General features: G+C 46.2%; 1 protein-coding gene and 1 pseudogene across 2 annotated transcripts; one reads left to right on the forward strand and one right to left on the reverse strand.

The window, feature by feature from the left end:
• Window positions 1–73: 73 nt before the first annotated feature.
• On the reverse strand, window positions 74–20,340 carry PIP5KL1 (phosphatidylinositol-4-phosphate 5-kinase like 1). Its single transcript, XM_083721823.1, has 10 exons — window positions 20,229–20,340; window positions 17,039–17,239; window positions 13,875–13,925; window positions 12,704–12,858; window positions 9,902–10,026; window positions 9,745–9,779; window positions 7,582–7,637; window positions 5,672–5,784; window positions 2,946–3,105; window positions 74–1,071 (listed from the first exon to the last, which is right to left on the reverse strand). Exons 1-10 carry the CDS (start codon window positions 20,244–20,246, stop codon window positions 495–497), a joined length of 1,491 nt encoding a protein of 496 aa, XP_083577949.1. The 5' UTR covers window positions 20,247–20,340; the 3' UTR covers window positions 74–494.
• LOC310836527 (10 kDa heat shock protein, mitochondrial pseudogene) lies at window positions 1,573–2,939 on the forward strand (annotated as a pseudogene). The gene has a single exon. The product of its transcript is annotated as a 10 kDa heat shock protein, mitochondrial pseudogene (transcript).
• Window positions 20,341–20,347: the final 7 nt, after the last annotated feature.

Genomic DNA, 20,347 nt, shown 5'->3' on the forward strand with positions numbered 1-20,347 from the left:
CTCCACCTGGCCTCCTTAATGCCTCTGTATAACTATGCTGAATAACAAGCTGGGATGCAGAAACACACACAAACACTTTTGTAGATTCCTGTATTGTCACCACCCTCATATCCAGAATGCAGCAATGATGTTTACAGTGTCCAGGATTCAGATCTAAATCCCAGCAGTTGCAGTGTCTCAGCTTTTCAAGACACACGTCTCCCCACCCTCACAAAAATACACACCACTCCTGCAGAAAAACCTGTTCCCTTCTGGCCCTGTGACATAAGCCAGCTACCAGGATACAGGGGAATTTTAGTTTCCTGCAGATGTTGTTCCCATCCCTGGACACCAAAAGGTTTCCACAACGACCTCCAACTCCCTGGAGCAATCACTTCAAAGCTTGTTTCTTGTGTACTTGTTGTTTTCTCTGCAAGGCATGTAGGGGACAAGACTCTGGGGACAGTCTGGGGATATTTCCCTCAGCCCTCCTGCAACTGCCCCCCTCCCTGCGTTCATGCAGTATGGTCTTGCACCCATTTGCAAAGCCTCCTAGCATAATAGACGGGGCCAACTGTGGAGAAACTTTTATCCCGGAACCGAAGGGTCTTCCAGAAATGCTCCATCTTCTTGCGGAAGTTGTAGACTGTGAACAGGTCAACGATACCTATGTAATAGCGATAGTCAGGACCATCGATCACGTGCAAGGCATTCCGCGTGTTGGGAAGGAGCCGCCTGTTCTGGGCCAGGTGGAAGAGTGACTCCGCCAGATGGCTGAAGGTTTGGGGAAGCCCACCCTCCTCTGTTCCAACAGGACACTGGGCGTTTGGGTCGAAGTTGATCCCATGGAGCATGTAAGGAGCCAAGACTTCCTGCATGAAGGTCTCGCTTCCCCTAGAAGAGTCTGCCTCCTTCTCTGTGTTTGCTTTCTTCTTCAGGTACAGCGCCAGCATGTTCTGGATGGTGTACCTGCTTTCAGGGGAGAGCTTGTAGAACTGGTCCACACTAGAAGAATAGCCATGAGACGTGTGAGACTCCTGCAAGGCGTTCCCAAAGTTCTGGTTCTGGTAATCACTGTTAGTGTCAATCGACCTGTCAGGGGAACATAAGCGCATTTGAAGAGCCTTGCTGGGTCAGGCCAAGGCCCATTCAGTTCAACATCCTGTTTGTATAGTGGTTCCTTTCAGATGCCCTTTTTTGTCGATTCATGACAGTTATATGCAATACTGTATTCAGTACTGTTTGTGCCTGCAAAGCTTTCAAGGCAGACATACTCCTACATTTCCAACCAGTCCCCCCCTAACTTCAGCTGAAACCAGGTAACTTTTTAATACCACAAGTGTTATTTAGTGGTGGACCATGGTGTCTCAAATTTCAGGGGAGCCCTGTACGATGCCAAAATTCAGTGCCCCCATGCCTCTTGACGTCCATTAAACATCATAGTTGTGGTGTCCCCTGTGGGGCCCGCAAGGCTTCGTGCCAGTGTGACCAAACCAGTTGCACTCCCCTAATTCCATCTAAATGTTATGGGGAGGGGGAGTTGTCCCACTTAAGTTGCACTTAGGAGCTCAAGAGAGCTCCTCTGGCCAACAATAATATACAATGGTACCTTACAAGACGAATGCCTCGCAAGACGAAAAACGTGCAAGACGAAAGAATTTTCCGTTTTTTGAGTCGTTCCGCAAGACGAATTTCCCTATGGGCTTGCTTCGCAAGATGAAACGTCTTGCGAGTTCTTGCGAGTTTGTTTCCTTTTTCTTAAAGCCGCTAAGCCGTTAATAGCCGCTAAGCCACTAATAACCGCTAAGCCGCTAATAGCCGTGCTTCGCAAGCCGAAAAAACCGCAAGACGAAGAGACTCGCAGAACGGATTAATTTCGTCTTGCGAGGCACCACTGTAGTAGCACAGGGGAAGCATCACAGAACAACTTAGAAAGCAAAATGACATGTGGATGGTCCACCACAATTGCAATATTATTGCATCAGTGCCCTGCAAAAATGTCTGCAACAAGTCACTGACTGCAGTAATAGTGCCCTGCTATGCCTTTCACACATGGAGCAACGGGGGGCCATCCATAAATATGATAGTATAGAATAAATACCGGTAATTCATATTTATTATAGTATACTGCATATGTTCTCCTCCACACATACAGGAGGACATGCAAACTTGTATGCAGGGGTATACAAGTTTGTAAATTAAAAGAAAATGTTTTATTTTTTAAAAAATCTCAAGTTCTTGCACAGGGAGCAGGTAGCCAGAACAGGGGGCCTTGTAAGTGTGTACCATGGCAAGGCAGGCATTGAAAAAAATTCTTCCCCTCTTTGACCGTGTATTGGTTGAAAGGTGTGCAGCTGAGACTGTAACAAAGGAGGCATTGTGATTCTACAAGCCACTGTTATGGCAGTTGGAACAGGCTCTAAAGGCAAGGAGGAAGATACTCATCCAGTTAGTTTAAAAGTTGGTGAGAAGTTTCTGCTACTGGAGAATGATGCAGAAACAGTTCGACTGGATGACGAGGACTGTTTCATATTTAGAGATATTCTTGGAAAATATGTGGACTGAACAGTTCATCTTGAAGCACTATCATTAAATTTTCATTATTATTATTATTATTATTATTATTATTATTATTATTATTCTGAAAAAGTGCTCAAATGGTTTTGTTCCACCACATAAATAATTTCTTTATTTCTCCAATAAATACAAACTCTCCCAAATTACCAAGCAACATTCTGACCAAAATTAAAAAAAGTGTGTGCGTGTGTGTGTGTGTGAGAGAGAGAGAGAGACAGAGAGAGAGAGAGAGAAGGTGGTGTGAAAAGCACCTGGGAGCTTTCAGGGCTTGTAGAAGGTTGGGTTGGCTAGTAGAGGGTAGGGAGAAAGTCAGGGCCCTGCCAGAATGGCTTCCCCTATGACAGATACCCCCCACCAACAATAACAACAACCCCACCGTAGGGCCTCACATGCTTTTGGCAATGATGTTGGCAAGTGCGTGGCTCAGGAGCCTCTCGTCCTCATGAAGGGGCTGCAAGCCCACCAGAAGGCTGTAGTCTATCACACCCAAATTCTTCAGGAATTGTGTGTCCAGCTCAAGCTGAGTCAGCATCCAGGCACGCTGTGGACCTGCATGGATGAGAGATGGGCATATTCGGCCAGTCAGGGGTGAAGAAGTTGCAAGATCCCCTGTACTGAGCAGAAAAGCAAACTCTTTGGCCTCCGAGATCTCTCCCAACCCTGAGCAGCCCTCATTAGAGGAATTTTGTCCTGCTTTTGCTGAGCTACAACACAGGAGCACACCCCCAGGTGGCAATAATGTGGTAACCCTGTGGAAGCATTGCAAAGCAACTGATAAAGCAGAATGATGTTTGCGTGGACAGTCCATTAGAAAGCTGCACTATTATTGCATCTATAGCATATTGCAGAATACAGCCCCCCTCCACACAAAAACATCAGTCTAGAAGGACAGTAGCTTTCATTTCGGAGGTTGTGGTTTTACATGTTGCCATTTATTTAATATTATTTACTTATTTCATAAAATTTATACACTACCAGATTGTAAGGAACATCAAAGCCGTTTACAGAAAGATAAATCCAAAAAATTAGGAAAAACTTACAATACATTAAACGTTGAAGAAGTGAATACCAGAATAGATTAAAACTTCCTCCAGCACATCTAAGCATCTTGTCTAAATATGAATTATTTTAGCAAGCCTCAGAAAGAGTTCAATCAAGGCACATGATTGATCTCATAGAATCATGGAGTTGGAAGAGACCACAAGGGCCTGCCAAGCAGGAAACACCATGAGAGCACTCCTGACATATGGTTGTCAAGCCTCTGCTTAAAGACCTCCAAAGAAGGAGACTCCACCACACTCCTTGGCAGCAAATTCCACTGTCGAACAGCTCTTACTGTCAGGAAGTTCTTCCTAATGTTTAGGTGGAATCTTCTTTCTTGTAGTTTGGATCCATTGCTCCATGTCCGCTTCTCTGGAGCAGCAGAAAACAACCTTTCCCACTCCTCTATGTGACATCCTTTTATATATTTAAACATGGCTATCATTTCACCCCTTAACCTCCTCTTCTCCAGGCTAAACATGCCCAGCTCCCTTAGCCATTCCTCATAAGGCATCGTTTCCAGGCCTTTGACCATTTTGGTTGCCCTCCTCTGGACACGTAGAGGGACGCAGGTGGCGCTGTGGGTTAAAGCCTCAGCGCCTAGGGCTTGCCGATCGAAAGGTTGGCGGTTCGAATCCCTGCGGCGGGGTGCGCTCCCGCTGCTCGGTCCCAGCGCCTGCCAACCTAGCAGTTCGAAAGCACCTCCGGGTGCAAGTAGATAAATAGGGACCGCTTACCAGCGGGAAGGTAAACGGCGTTTCCGTGTGCGGCTCTGGCTCGCCAGATGCAGCTTTGTCACGCTGGCCACGTGACCCGGAAGTGTCTCCGGACAGCGCTGGCCCCCGGCCTCTTAAGTGAGATGGGCGCACAACCCTAGAGTCGGACACGACTGGCCCGTACGGGCAGGGGTACCTTTACCTTTACCTTTACCTCTGGACACGTTCCAGTTTGTCAGTGTCCTTCTTGAACTGTGGTGCCCAGAACTGGACACAGTACTCCAGGTGAGGTCTGACCAGAGCAGAATACAGTGGCACTATTACTTCCCTTGATCTAGATGCTATACTTCTATTGATGCAGCCCAGGATTGCATTGGCTTTTTTAGCCAATAGGCAGGGAGTTGCAAAGTGCAGGGGCTGCCACACTGGAGCTCTTGCAGGTGTGGAATAGGGACCATGTGGCATCTGTAGCAGTACCAGTTCTGTCCACTGAAGCAGCCAAGTGGGCACATGTGGGGTAGGCGATCTTGCAGGTAAACTGGTCCCAAGTGGTTAAGGGGTTTGTATACTAATAGCAGCCCCTTGAACCTGGCCTGGTCACAGATCAGCAACCAGTGCAGATCTCTGAGAAGAGATGTTATATATGCTGACAAGGCCTCACTCCTATAAGCAATCGTGCTGCAGCATTCTAAAATAACTTCCAGTAATTGTTCTGTGGCAACAGGCTGCAATGACAACTCTTTGGGGATGCACGGGTGCGCTACAGAATCCCGGATATTTGCACTTTCCGCCTAAGACACCCGTTGTTGTTTTACACGCACAGCTATTCTGTAGAATGCCTGAACAATGTGGGAGAGAACAGATTTTCAGTACTTTGGCTGGGTTTTATTTTTTTGCAGAAAGTGTAGATTCCCCAGAGATTCCTTGGATCACTTGCACTGAAATGTTGCCTGTACACGCACACATATATCCCTGACCCCGCCTTTAAGGCAGAAATGGATGCCAACAAAATGGTCACCGCTGGGAGCAGAATTCTGTACAAAGGACTTGAATTGGTTAATACACAAAGATGAATGCACAATATTGTGGTTAGGTGCCTAAGAATGTAAGGAGCAGCAAATTTGCTGTTATCTGAGGAAAACATCTGGTTCAACATCCTGCTGATGCTGTTTTCTTGTGAAAAAATAAACATTAAGCAGTTAATTTATTTATAAATAAATAAAGAGTGTAATAACACACGCCCCTGGACTGCCTCCCCTGCTTTAGCACAAAGTGTGACTTTTGTAGGGATGGGGGCCAGGAAGGTGAGCATCTCCTTCAGGTCCTGCACAGGTGGGGTGGGGGGTGGCAAGACCTACCAAGGCAAATGGTCTTATCAGCAAAGTTTAGGTCCTTAAAAACCACAATGATTTCGCTGCCCTTCGGGGCTGGATCTGTCCAGCGGCCCACGTCACATCCTTTAATATCATACCTGCGAGGAAAAAGGAGGGCTGGTGAGTGCCGGAGAGGTGGTATTCATTCCCTCACCTGTCGCCCAAGAAGGCCTGGGGCATCCCAGAACAACATCCCCGTGAGGTAGGTCAGACACAAGAGATGGTGACACCCAAGACCATCCCAGTGAGATTCCTGCCTGAGCAGGGATTCGAACCTGGGCCTGCTGGATCAACACTCCCAACTTGCTTTCAGGGCTCTGCTGTTCTTTCAGCAACCCACTTCCCTTCAGAGTAGCAGGCCTGAGAAGAATTTTTCTAGTGAGAATAATGGCTTCCAATCTGCAGTCCAAGCAATGATAGGGTCCCTCAGAGATTTATGAAGGAGACTCAAGATTTGGTGATAATGGACAAACTTCTCTTGCCCACTGCTACACCTCCTCTCATTCACTGCCAACACACAGCTTTGGGGGGGTGCACACCAGACATGTCCCGGGGTGTGTGCAGTTGGGCCCAGGTCTTGCTGAGGCCAGGTACCTGCATCTAAGCTGTGGCAGTTCACAAAAACAATAAATCCCAGCACACAGAAACCTAGCATGTTTCTAGAGGGATGGTAAGCCTTGCTTCAAAGAGCCCAGTCAGTAGACAGTATTTGATAGGGAATAAGGTCTTCCTCCACGGCACAACCCTGTGCACGTTCCTCCAGAAGTAACCCCCCCCCTTTATTCAACGGGGTTTGCTCCCAGGGGCATAAGGAAGTCTAGCTTGACTACTGTTATTCACTCTACGTGGGGCTGCCCTTGAAACTGTCCCACAAACTCCAGTGGACGTTTTGTGTCGCTGGCAGATGGGACTAAGAGACCTTTAACTGAGTCTGGGTTTTTGTATTGTTCCTTCCTAGATCATGAGGTCCAGGCTTTTGCGGTTCCAGAAATTGCCAACTGTCTTTTATCCGTGTCTGCTCTTGTCGCTGACGGTTTCAGTGTAAAGTTTGAAAATAACATGTGTTCTTTTTCCATGGCAGGGCTCCTCCTGGGGTCCCTGCCATGGTAGCATATTCACCCAGTGCTTCACCAATTGCACTGGCTCCCGACGGAGTATAGGGTCAGGTTCAAGGTGCTGGTCTTGACCTTTAAAGCCCTTTGTGGCTTAGGGCCCTCGTATTTATGGAACCGCCTCTCCTGGTCTGCCCCGCAGAGGACCTTAAGGTCCATGAATAACCATAGTTTAGAGGTCCCGGGCCCTAAGGAAGTCAGACTATCCTCCACCAGGGCCAGGGCCTTCTCAGTGATGGCTCAGACCTGGTGGAATGCTCTGTCCCTTCGACTGGGGCCCTTCCGGATTTAACCTGCTTTCATCGGGCTTGTAAAACAGAGCTATTCCGCCTAACCTTTAATTTGAATTCAGCCTGATCTTTTATTTCCCTTCTGTTCCCTCCCCCTTCCCTTTATGAAGATTACCCACTCTGAGACCCCACAGCTAATTCTCCTCTGGCCTCCCCGCCTCCCCGCTGGCCTAAGTAGGGCCACTTCCGCCAGCTAGCCCTGGTGATTATCTAATGCTTATTTCCCCTAAATTGATTTCTGAATTTTGAATTTTATTGTTATTCATGTTTTTATGCTGTATTCTATGCTGCTTTTACAATTAAGTGCTTTAAATTTGTTGTTAGCCGCCTTGAGCCCGGTTTTTGAACTGGGAAGGGTAGGGTATAAATAATAATAATAATTATTATTATTAGCCCCAGGAGTGGAGAAAGGCCTCTATCGTCAACTCAGACCCACCCTCCACCCCCCAGCTAAAAATGGTGCCATTCCTCTCAAACCATGCAAGGAACTCACCGCTCGACAATCTTATCGTGAGGATAGAAGATACTCTGCATGATGATGAAGTATCTCTAGAGGCACAAGCAGAAAACAGCAGCAGGTCAATCCAGGGCTAAGACCGTTCAATCATGCAGCACTCATGGCAGTCTGTAATCTCTCCCATAGGACATTTTCAGGATGCTTAAAGCTAAGATAGGACGTGGGTGGCACTGTGGGTTAAACCACAGAGCCTAGGACTTGCCAATCAGAAGGTTGGCGGTTCGAATTCCCGCGACGGGGTGAGCTCCCGTTGCTCGGTCCCTGCTCCTGCCAACCTAGCAGTTCGAAAGCACATCAAGTGCAAGTGGATAAATAGGTACCACTCTGGTGGGAAGGTAAACAGCGTTTCCGTGCGCTGCTCTGGTTCGCCAGAAGCAGCTTAGTCATGCTGGCCACATGACCCAGAAGCTGTACACCGGCTCCCTCGGCCACTAAAGCGAGATGAGCGCCGCAACCCCAGAGTCGGCCACGACTGGACCTAATGGTCAGGGGTCCCTTTACCTTTAATGCTAAGACAGAAAGATGGGTGGAAGGCAAGGGCCTTCCTCAATGGGTGGGGAAGGGAAGGACCCCTAAGATCCACCTCTTGACCCTGACTTTTGACACTTAAGGTGTATATTTTTAGGACCCACTTTACTTCTGCAATTTCAACTTGTTGTAAACTATTTTTAATATTGTGTTTCAACCATTTTAACCTGCCCTGGGATCTGAGGGTGAATGGTGGGTAAACAACAACAGCTTCTGAATGCTACTAAGCATTCTTGTTATTTTTAATAAAACACCTACAGTAGGGGGGTGGGGCTTAAGCCATGGGTGGTGGATCATATTCAGCCTGCCCCCCCCAAAGTGGGTCCCCAAATACTCCCCAAATTTGTCATTTCTAAGAGGAAAAATGAGTTTTTAAAAAGTGTTTTTTCTTTTGGTAATAAAAGAATTATTGACAACCCCAACTGTGATGCCAAAGTCTTTTTCGTGCCCCACAAAGCTTTCAAAATTTGTCCATTAAAAAACTATTTCTCACCCCTCATTTTCAGGGTTTGCTGCTGTAATGCTGTGATGCAAACAAAGCCCCTAAAAATGTGTTCAGTAAAAAAAAAGTATTTTTTAATTTTGTTTTTTGTATAGCACCTGAAAATCTCTGGATGACATTAAAAACACATCGAAAAAACAAGACAGGCCCTGCAAAAAGTGAGGTGGGGACAAGAAAACAAGCAAATGTTGGTCCCTGTTCTTCCCAAGTTAGATAATAAACATAATGGCTTGTAGCCAAATAAGTTCAGAGTAGAACCATTGGAATTAACGGGCCTATGTAAGCCATGCTTGGCAGTTTCGATGGGTCTACTCTGAGCAGGGCTAGCACTGGGTACAACACCCCAGGCTTTTCAAAATAAAAATGAGGGGGCTAGGAGAGGAGGGGTGATTACATAGCCGCCGCCCCCTCTCCAGGCCTTATTTATAGATGTTTCTGTTGTGGCAATTATCTAACATTCCCTCTAACAGCAAACTCAAGTGTTTGAGTGCCAACAGGATTGTCTCCAAAACAGGGATATTGAGGAACAAGAGGGAGGTATTTGTAGCTGTGCAGAAGCTGCAACACAGACCCTCCAAGTGTCCCAGGGATGTCCCTGATTTAGAGAAGCCATCCCAGTTTCTGATGTGATCCCGGAATGTCCTCCTTTTCCGTCCCTATTTTCACTGGAGAAATGTTGGAGGGTATGGAGTTATCAGACCCCTGAACCTTCTGAAGGGAATTCTATATAGGGAAGTTTTTAAAAAAATGTTTCATGTTTTATTATCTTGGAAGCTGCCCAGAGTGGCTGGGGCAACCCAATAAGATGCGTGGGGTATAATAGTAAAAATATCATCATGGAATGGGATGTCCCTATTTTCATCAGAGAAATGTTGGAGTGTATGGTAACAGGGTTAGCTGAAATCAAGAGGTCAGCCATTTCTTCCCACCCCCCACAAAATGCCCTGGGGGGTGAAGAGTGAACTGCCCTGTTTGAGCCCCCAGCTAGCTTATTTCAAGGCTGGAGCCCCAGCAGAAATATTCCATAAGGGAGCTTTGAAGCCTTGCAAAATCTCCTCGCAGGTACTGTATATTAACTACTAACAGAAATAGCTCGCATAGAACCTTACCTTCTTTTCCCGAGGGACGATAATACTGTGGACACCTATTGGAAGAAAGGGAGAAACACACATCACAGCCAAAGGATTTGGCCTGATCACAAGAAACGTATTACTGCTGCTGACTTTTAAGGCTTGTTTTCATTCATGTGCTTCAAGCATGTCTTACCCAGGAATTTGACGAGGATGGAGTGAGGGTATCTCTCCATGTGCTCTAGATACTTGGCTAGGTTTGTGAGAAGGAATTGGATTTCTTGCTTACTCTGAGTCTTCAGGAAGAAGCGCTTATCATTGCTGTTTAAGATGGGAGGGAAGCAGGAATTCACTTATTTGTTTAAATTTACATATCACTTTCTCATGCAAGTATGCCCAAATCAGCTTTCAACAGAACAAAACTGCAAATCAATACATCATTACAACAAAGTTCAAATATGAAATAGCTGCATGGAAGGGGGTTGGACTAGATGACAGTTGGGTTCAATGAGTTCAAAAGAACCCCCCCCCCAAAAAAAACCCCAACAATCCAACAAATAACTCAGGTTGTTTATACGAACACCATAACATTTCAAAGTCATCATATAGCAAACTATCAACCATTAAAATAGAACAATTAATGCAAAATGTAATTAACATTCCAATGCGATTGCATGTCAGTGATAATATAACCAGCAGTAACTGCCTGGCAAGAACTGTATCAAATGGTAGAAAAATTAACAAAGTCCATAAATTTTTGTTCTTTTGCTTTTCTTTATTTGCAATATATATCGTTCATAAACAGTGATTAATAGATAGCATATGTAGAGAGGCTAAAAATTTAAAATGCATTCAATTTTTAGTAGAGTTAGCGCACAGCTTGGGAGCTGGCTGCATACTGAATACATGTTGCTGAATGCGATCTAGTGGTAAAACAATCACACTGAGTGTGGAAAACTTAGTTTATTATAAGAAATACATATTGGATAGTAAATAGTTTCTACTCCAGCTAACAAGCTGCAAAGGAGCAAACCTTGCTCTCTGATCTCAGCAGAAGAGAGAAAGGAAGATGGATCCTCTATGCTTCGGAAGGGACAGGGTAGGGTCAACAACCCTAAGAGCAGCAATCTAGTAATACACTGGTACCTCGGGTTAAGAACTTAATTCGTTCTGGAGGTCCGTTCTTAACCTGAAACTGTTCTTCACCTGAAGCACCACTTTAGCTAATGGGGCCTCCCGTTGCCACCGCACCACAGCAGCGCGATTTCTGTTCTCATCCTGAAGCAAAGTTCTTGACCCGAGGAACTATTTCTGGGTTAGCGGAGTCTGTACCTGAAGTGTCTGTAACCTGAAGCGTCTGTAACGCGAGGTACAACCGTACTGTACAGTCATACCTTGGTTCTCGAACTTAGTCCGTTCCGGGAGTCTGTTCGATTCCTGAAACCCTTCAAAAACCAAAGTGGCTTCTGATTGGCTACAGGAGCTTCCTGCACTCAAGCAGAAGCCATGTTGGACATTCAGCTCCCCCCGCCCCCCCCCCCAAATGTTTGCAAACCGGAACACTTACTTCCGGGTTTGCGGCATTCAGGAGCTGATTTGTTCGACAACTAAGCCGTTTGAGAACCAAGGTACCACTGTATAGGAAAGGCCAGCACATGTTAGTTTAAACGTGGGTAGGCAAACTACAGCCTGGGGGCCCAATCGCCTTCTTAATCCGGCCTGCGGGTGGTCCAGGAATCAGCGTGTTTTTACATGAGTAGAATGTGTCCTTTTATTTAAAATGCATCTCCGGGTTATTTGTGGGGCATAGTAATCCGTTCATTCCCCCTGCCCCAAATCTAGTCCGGCCCCCTGCTGAAAAAGTTTGCTGACCCCTGGTTTAGAAAGACAGTCTAGGATGTTTGGAGGTACTGCTGTCTATCTGCTTTCTCCTTACGCAAATCCCATCCAGTATGAATGCAAATTGAGTTGCATAAGAGGCAGGTCTGGGAAGCACAACTGGTTTGGTTGCACAGGGTGGGGAGTCTGGGGCACCACAAGGGATGCCACAACTATGTCTTAGAATCTGCCAATGGCTGCATTCTAACAGCTCCAACATAAAATGCATAGGCATTCATAAATATATACAGTGGTACCTTGGGTTACAAATGCTTCGGGTTACAGACACTTCGGGTTACAGACTCTGCTAACCCGGAAGTAGTATCTCAGGTTGATAATTTTGCCCCAGGATGAAGGTTGGCAGTTCGAATCCCCACAACGGGGTGAGCTCCCGTTGCTCAGTCCCTGCTCCTGCCAACCTAACAGTTTGAAAACATGTCAAAGTGCAAGTAGATAAATAGGTACCGCTCTGGCGGGAAGGTAAACGGCGTTTCCGTGCGCTGCTCTGGTTCGCCAAAAGCGGCTTAGTCATGCTGGCCACATGACCTGGAAGCTGTATGCTGGCTCCCTTGGCCAATAAAGCGAGATGAGCGCCGCAACCCCAGAGTCAGCCACGACTGGACCTAATGGTCAGGGGTCCCTTTACATTTACTACTGATTTACACTATTGAATCCAGTCAGAATAATGCTAGGCTGGATGGACCGCGAGTCTGACACAGCACAAAGCAGGTTCATATGAATATATTCACATTATTCCCTGTATTTCCAATGTGCTGGGTGTGTGTGCTGATGCTTTTGTATCTAGAACAGAACCACCCATCCACAAGCAGGCTTGGGAGAATCCCAGAGTTTGCCGATGTACCAAGAAAACCTCCTATTTTTGGGGGGGGGGGGAGCCTAAATGAGGGTGAGGGTAGTGAAAAGACCGACTCAAAGTAGTCCAGTGAGAACTGAGCATGCTCAGAGTGCATGGAAGGCTCACTGATTGCTGTGGGGAGGGGCAACCAAAAGCCAGGGAAGCAGGGCAGGGGAGATATGAACAGCAGCAGGACACGCTGCAGCTCTTTATTGCAGGTCTCACTTGTGTCTTTTCTTGCTGTGGACAAGGTAGTTCTCTGACCTGAGGAAGAAATCAGCTGTGCTTTTAGAGTTGCTGATGAACTGCAAGTATGAGCTGTCACAAGTCAGTGACCGTTGGTAATCGACATCCACCATGCCAAGAAATTTTCGGAACCGGGTAAAAGCAGGAGCAGCATACGTCCTCATCTCAAAGCCCTGCCGAGAAGCAGAACTGAGGTCAGTTCAGAAAAAGGGGCGACCAGAATGCTCAGGGGGCCAAAATGCTGCCCTTCTGGTGGAGACCCTATACAGCTGAGCAAAGTCCCTGATAGGGAGGGAATGATTCAGTTCAGTTCCCATTTCAAGGCAAATATATCTGCTTCGCACTTTTCAAAGCGATATATGGGAACTGGAACACAGCAGGCCTTCAAAATGTGTACTCATCCAATCACCCATTGCTAAGTTCTCCAGCCAAGTAACGTGTGAAAAAATGCACACAAAGATAAAGTGTGCTTAAAATGCACATATTAGTGATAATAGACACAACGTACATTATATTAGGAGGAAATTGCTTAGCATAAAATGTTTTTATTAGGGGAAATTACATACATAGACACACATGTGCTCACTTCAGTCTACTTCAGTCTCTGGAACTGGCAGTGTTACATGTGCCACATAATGCTCATTCAGCATTTGTAAGAAATCTATCTTTTAGTCTAGCAGCACCCACACTTTGGAACTCCCTGCCTATTGACTTCAGGCAGACACCTTCGCTGTACTCCTTTTGGTGCCTTCTAAATATATTCTTGCTTACCCAGATATGTATAATGCTGACATGTGTTTCAATTTGTGTTTACCAAATTGTGCTTACTGCTGATTTTTAATGTTATAAATAGCTTTCTAAAACTGTTTTTACTGCTAATTTCATTCCTGAATTTCATTCTTTTTGTATACTGCTCTGAGGTGTTTTGTTTTTTTAAATTTGTATTCCTCCCTATACCTGGAGATCTCAGGACGGTTTCACAACAAACATTATGAAATAGTAAATAAATAAGGAGAAATATGTGCTCAGATATTGCTGAATTTTCGTGTGAAGAACTGAACCTAATGCTGGAAAAAGGAGAAGTGGAGAGAATCTGGAATGTTGTACAGATCTGCCCAGCCCAAACCCAACTTGTGCTTGAGAGGTTTCCTTTGGTGACCCCCACCCACACCCTTCAAAGGATGCCTACCTCGTGCATCTGCCTGAGGACGGCCTTAAACTGATCCTCCCTCAGGACGTCCTGCAGAGAGAAAGAGAGTCAGAACACCCACCCTTTCCCCCTTCTTGTCCTCAGAATTTCCCAGCAAATTCCTCAGAATTTTTGATGGACTATATGGAACTGGCAGAGATGACTGGCAGAATCCGAGACCAAGGTGAAGAGTTGGTGGAAGAAGATTGGGGAAAATTTAAAGTTTATCTACAGAAACATTGTAAAATTCAGGAATGTTAGAAGGATGTTGGACTGAAGTAATGTGGTATTAGCAGAAATGATACAAAAGATTAGGTAAAAATTGATTTTTTAACTGTTGAAAGACGAGAATGTAAAATTATACTATATTAGGATAAACTATTAGGATAAAAACCAAGCTGGAAAGGATTTGCTGGAATATTTAATTGAACTAGAATACAAAAAAGGGAGGTGTGAGGAGGTCAGGGAAATAAGTAAATGAAAGATAAGACATGGAAAGAGGGAAATGTTTTTAGTTGCTTTTATTTTTCTGTATTTTATATTCTTTGTTTTTTTCTTTTTTTTTTCTTTTTTTTCTCATTTTTGTAACTTTTTTGAAACTTTAATAAATATTATTATTTTAAAAAAAAGAACAGAATTTCCCAGCAAATTCCTCACATGCTTGTCACCAATAAAATACATCTCTTTACATGTAATAAAAACTTGAATCTCTCAGTCATTTCTCAAATGCTGAGGCTGCTGAACAGCCTCTTGCACTGGGTTGTTGTTTAGGGGGTAATTGCATGCGGTGTTGTTGCTGTTAATTTTATGTGTCTCTATTTTGGATCTTATGATTTATGTCAGTGGCTCTCAGAAGACGTGGTGCACCACAATGGTGTGGCAGTAGAGGGTGGCAAGGGTGGTGGAGAGATTCAAGGCAAAGTGTGTGCTCAGAGGAAACTCCCATCATCCCTGGCCATTGACCATGCTTCCTGGTCAGTGACAGGGAACCTTTATTCAATTCAAGGGCCTCATTGCTTTCTGAGTAACCCACATGCCAGTGGGTAGGTGAGTGGGGCTGGGGCAAAACTGGGCAAAGCAAAAATGTCAATACTACCTCTGGACCATGCAATGTTTGCTCACCATTCTTTGTGCGAAGGTGCAGTAGGCCAGTTTCTACACCCACACTCACACACCCTTCCCCATCCTCTATCTAGGCAAGAAAGAGCCATGATCAAGGATGCATCCCAGTGAGGCAGGAACACTCCATGAATGTGTAAAGCAAAGGCAGCAAGGAGTGTGACTTGGGGAAGAGGGGTGTGGCCTCAGGATAGTCATGAAAGCCAGATAGTTAAACCTGGGGGAGACATTTAGGCCTCAGGCCTCAGAGCTTTCCCACACATGTTATCTCCCGCTTGGACTACTGCAATGTGCTCTACATGGGGCTACCTTTGAAGGTGACTCGGAAACTGCAATTAATCCAGAATGCAGCAGCTGGACTGGTGACTGGGAGCGGCCGCCGGGACCATATAACACCAGTCCTTAAAGACCTACATTGGCTCCCAGTACGTTTCCAAGCACAATTCAAAATGTTGGTGCTGACCTTTAAAGCCCTAAACGGCCTCGGTCTAGTATACCTGAAGGGGCGTCTCCACCTCCACCGTTCAGCCCGAAAGCTGAGGTCCAGCACCGAGGGCCTTATGGTGGTTCCCTCACTACGAGAAGTGAGGTTACAGGGAACCAGGCAGAGGGCCTTCTCAGTGGTGGCACCTGCCCTGTGGAACGCCCTGCCATCAGATGTCAAGGAAATAAACAACTATATGACCTTTAGAAAACATCTGAAGGAAGCCCTGTTTAGGGAAGTTTTTAATGTTTGATGTTTTATTTTATTTTTAATGATTTGTTGGAAGCCACCTAGAGTGGCTGGGGAAACCCATCCAGATGGGTGGGATATAAATATTAGTAGTAGTAGTAGTAGTAGTAGTAACTCCCGCCATCTTTGTAACTGTAACTCAATTGGCCAGGGCCAATGGACCCTGGGAATTCAACAACACCTGAGGGGACACAGCTTCTTCATCCCTGATGTGGGTCTCTCTGCCCTCTTCTTCCTCATAGCGTGGGTTGCCAGCACCTGGGTCAGGACAAGTGTTGTCCCCTCCCCTCCCCCCATGGACTGGGCAGCTGGAGTGGAGGCGTGCACCTGAGGGGAGAGGCTTTCTCCCTCCTTGGTGAGTGTCGCCGCCACCCTCCTCCTCCATCCCTTTCAGCCAGGCCAAGCAGCAGGTGGGTGCTGGTAGGAGAGCTGAGGGCCGCTGTCCTCACGCACTCTGCTGTTGCCCACCAACCATGGCCTCCCACCGCTCCGCACACAAGGACCCCAACTCAGCCTCTGCCGTAGCCTCCTCGCCTTGATGGAAGCAGAGGACTCCTCTGTGGACTGGGTCTCGACCACTGCTTCCACTCGTGCCTTGTGCTCCCCTGGCCCAGCCACCTCCATCCTCGACACCTCGCAGGCTGGGTGAGTGAGCCCTCACCTCTTGGCCAGCCCAGGAACCGTGTGCGTGGGGGCATCTGAGGAGGACCAGGAAGCACACTGCCCCAGTCCGGGCATGGCTTCCCTCCCTGCGTCTCCAGAAGGCAGCAGTAGCTCAGCAGAGAGCTTGTCATGGGAGCTCCTAGTTCACAGGTAGGCAACCTAAGGCCTGTGGGCTAGATGCGGCCCAATCACCTTCTCAATCCAGCCCATGGACGGTCCAGGAATCAGAGTGTTTTTACATGAGTAGAATGTCTCCTTTTATTTAAAATGCATTTCTGGGTCATTTGTGGGACATAGGAATTCGATCATATTCTTTTCTTTTAAAAAAAACCCACCACATGGTCTGAGGGACGGTGGACTGGCCCACGGCTGAAAAAGGTTGCTGACCCCTGACTAGTTGAATCCCTCTCAGAATTCTGCACCTGGTCCCCCCCCCACACACTCTGCTACTGCCTCCTCTTAATCTTCTACACCTGGCTCCAGATGGTCAACCTTGGGGTTCAAGGGGGAAGAGGGAGGAAAAGTTGATCGCCCAAACACAAAGTCAGCCCATCCCTGTGCCCAGAAGGCTCCTGTTTCACAGTTGCGAAGGAGGCAACAAAGGTGGGAGTAGAACCTGCCCCCCCCACATCCTGCAGCCCAAACTCACTGTGGTTACTGGGTTATGGATAGCATGATTGACAGACGCCCTGAGCCCCTTCTTTATCATACTGGTGAACTGATAGAGCGGGTGATCCTCGTTGATTTCAAAGAAGCCCAAAAGGTTCCACTGCTGGCGGATTCTCCAGAGGATCCGGTACAGGAATGGGTTAAACCTCCGACTTCTACCTTTAGGTAGGATCTCGCAGTGCTAAAAGGGAAGGAAGGAAGGAAGGAAGGAAGGAAGGAAGGAAGGAAGGAAGGAAGGGGGGGTTAGCAGTGGATGGGGAGAGGCACAGCGGATGGAATCAGAATAAGTCGCACTCAGAGCAAACCCAGCAAAATCAATATACTGTGGTGCCTTAGTTCTCATACTTAATCCGTTCTGGAAGTCAGTTCCAAAACCAAAGCGTTCCAAAACCAAGGCGTGGTTTCCCAGAAAGTAATGCAAAATGGATTAATCCTGAAGGGTCACCAGCTTTTTAGTGTGAATTTCTACCAGTATATGTATTTTTGTAAGCAATTTTGTGTTTCGCATAGTTTCAGAAAGTGCACGGTTTAAATGCAAACTGAATCAGATTTCTCCCCCACTGCTGATATTCACTGGGTGATGTCTGACAGAGTATGGTGAGGCTGAATGTTGCTCAGTGCTTGGTGAAAAGGGCTGGAGATTCGTTTCTATCAAATGGCCCAGGTCCAGAATCTGTTACAGCTGCTGTAGCAGGTGATCGTATTTATGTACACATTGCCAGGTAGCCTACATGTGAAGAGGTGCAAAAGAAAAAGTGTGTGTGAAAGGATATTGTTAGGATAATCTGCTCACTGTATGTGTCAAGAATGTTTGTGCAGGAAAAGAATGCAGCCTTGGACCAGTTTTGTAGAAGGCAGACACTGAAGGCAGGCGCGCTTTTCCTCTGAGAATGTGAATTTATATGCATGTGTACAGAAGAATACCTAGATTCCCTTGCGCCATTGGCAAGGCAATTTAACAGTGCCCCCCCCCCCAGTCCCTTACACCCTTGGCAATCGCTGGCTCTTTCTGTACAATTTTTGCATCCCCTGGGTCTGCGCGTTGGTCGAGGGCAACCTAGCCAACCCCTAGTTATGCCCCTGCATGTGTAAAACTAAGGTAGGGTTTTGCCTTTATATAAGTGTGTATATAAGAGTATATAGAGGCTGTGGACTCTGCTTTTGTGAGTTCCTCAGTGGCCGCTCTTGTTCTGAACAAACTAAAGCTGCCTTAAACATCATAAATTGAAGAAAATCCACTACAGCTTTCTCCAATCTATGGATCTCCAAACGTTATTTTTCTGGGGCTTGAAGGGTATATAAGGTAAGAATAAATTCCTTGGCAATATCTGATTCACCACATCACAACTGAGTTCATGGCTTGCCACTTATCTGATTTTTTGGTAAGACTCTTGGCCAGTAATTTCTGCTGCAAATGTTGTTGAATGGATTCCAAATTATAGTCCCAAGATGTAACATCCTTTGCTAATGTTATTGTACCAATGAATTTATTCAGTTAACTATACACACACACACACACACACACACACACACACACACACGGTAGAAGAGATTAAGCATGTCAAGATGTCTGGATCAGCTTGCCTAAACAAAAATGTTTTAAGCAGGTGCTGAAAAGTATATAGCGAAAGAACCTGTCAGGCGTCAACAGGCAGAGAGTTCCGAAGTGCAGCTGTTGCTACATTACAAGGTCTTTTTACTCACAAGCGCAGAGTGAGTCTTCTGGGGCACCTGTAAGTGGCAGCTCTGTAGATCAATGCAGAATTCTATTGTTTGTCTGGATTTTATCCCAGATTCAGTCCTCAGAAGGACTAAATGCAAGACCAATCACTGGAAATGTAAGGAAGCAACAGTGGCCTAGAAAATTGTGGACAATCTTTATCAGTGGATAGCATACCATATGTCTTGAAATGCATTTGCACTTGCCCATGAAATATATGAATCCCAGATGCTATTTTCATTTAAAAAACAAAAACCTCTCAGTTGCTAAGTTGTGAACAGGGTGAATGGTTAAACCCCATTAAAAAGGGAAATATTCTGCCAATTGTTGTAAATGGATTTATCTCACAGAAAAGTGGCTCTTATAGGAAATGCCTGGGTTGGCTCCAGTGTTAGTTCAACTCGGGCACATTAAAAATAGCGGCCATGACTAACTTAGCCCCACAGTATTTTATTTCAGTGGGTCCTGTGTACATCCCTTAGTTTTAGCTTCTGTGTATCTTGATATCAGTATAAAATACATTTGTTTGCTTGTTTGAAACCGGGACATACCTGGAGGGTACCAGATTGGGAAGAGCACCGCACCCCAAAGTCACCTTCAACTGGACTTAACTGTCCAGGGGTCCTTTCTCTTTACCTGTGCTATCAGATAAATACCATATGCACATGGCATTGCCGTGAGGTCTCATGCCAAGGAAGGGGACAGGAAGCTTTAGGGAACACACTGTCCCTTATCTGGGAGTAAAGCTCCATTGCGATCGGTGGGACTCTCTTCTGAGTAAACAGGCAGAATTGTCTGGGAGCCCTTTAAAAGGACCTGGCAGTGCGTTCCACTGAGATGTAAAAAACGTGAATTAAGAGAGTGTTAGGGGACCCCGAGGGCTGCATTTGCTTCTGGGCAACATTCCGAGGGCCACATGACAGTGGTGGGTGGGGGCAAAGGCAAAAAATGGGCGGGGCACTGAATGTAAATATTCCTTTTGTACAGTAGGCTTGTTTCTACACCCACACCCCTCTATTCAGGCAACTGAGAGGCATGTTCAGAGTTCAAGGACACATTCTAGCCAGGCAAAAACACTTGGGCTGCACTGTAGGCTCAGTGAGGGGTGTGCGTGTGAGGGAGAGTTCTAAGGGCCAGGCAGAGAGGTGTGGAGGGCGACACTTGACCACTGGGCCTGAGGTTCTGTATTAAAGGATTGATTTGTGGATTCTGCACAATCACCAGGAAATGAGCCCACCAATGATGTGGACTGACTCCCACAAGCCTTTCATTTTGTCCAAAACAAGGAGATGTGAATACGAGTCCATTATTGGGATGGTTTATGGTGTGGGGCAGCCTAGCTCTCCAAATGCTCCCAGTAAGTGTCAACTTTGTGAGCTGGAGCAAGGGGTATGAGGAAGGATCACAGGCATGGTTTTTGTGAGCAAGTGGGGAAAAGTTTCCTACATACCTGACTTTTGGAACTCATGATAAACGGACGGGTCGCACAGTCACTTCTGAGAGAAACAAGCTGGTGACGACCAGGTGGATTCTAATCTCCCTAGAAACCACGGAACCACTTGGAGGTTC

Source organism: Podarcis gaigeae (genome assembly GCF_964106915.1).
Source record: "Podarcis gaigeae genome assembly, chromosome: Z".
Taxonomy (NCBI): domain Eukaryota; kingdom Metazoa; phylum Chordata; class Lepidosauria; order Squamata; family Lacertidae; genus Podarcis; species Podarcis gaigeae.

Excerpts from the sequence above, each read along its gene's own strand:
- PIP5KL1 (XM_083721823.1), bottom strand. Across the intron at positions 9,780-9,901 it reads CATCCTCGTCAAATTCCTGG|GTGTCCACAGTATTATCGTC; the intron begins GTAAGACATGCT and ends TTCTTCCAATAG. Across the intron at positions 1,072-2,945 it reads AACATCATTGCCAAAAGCAT|GTCGATTGACACTAACAGTG; the intron begins GTGAGGCCCTAC and ends TTCCCCTGACAG.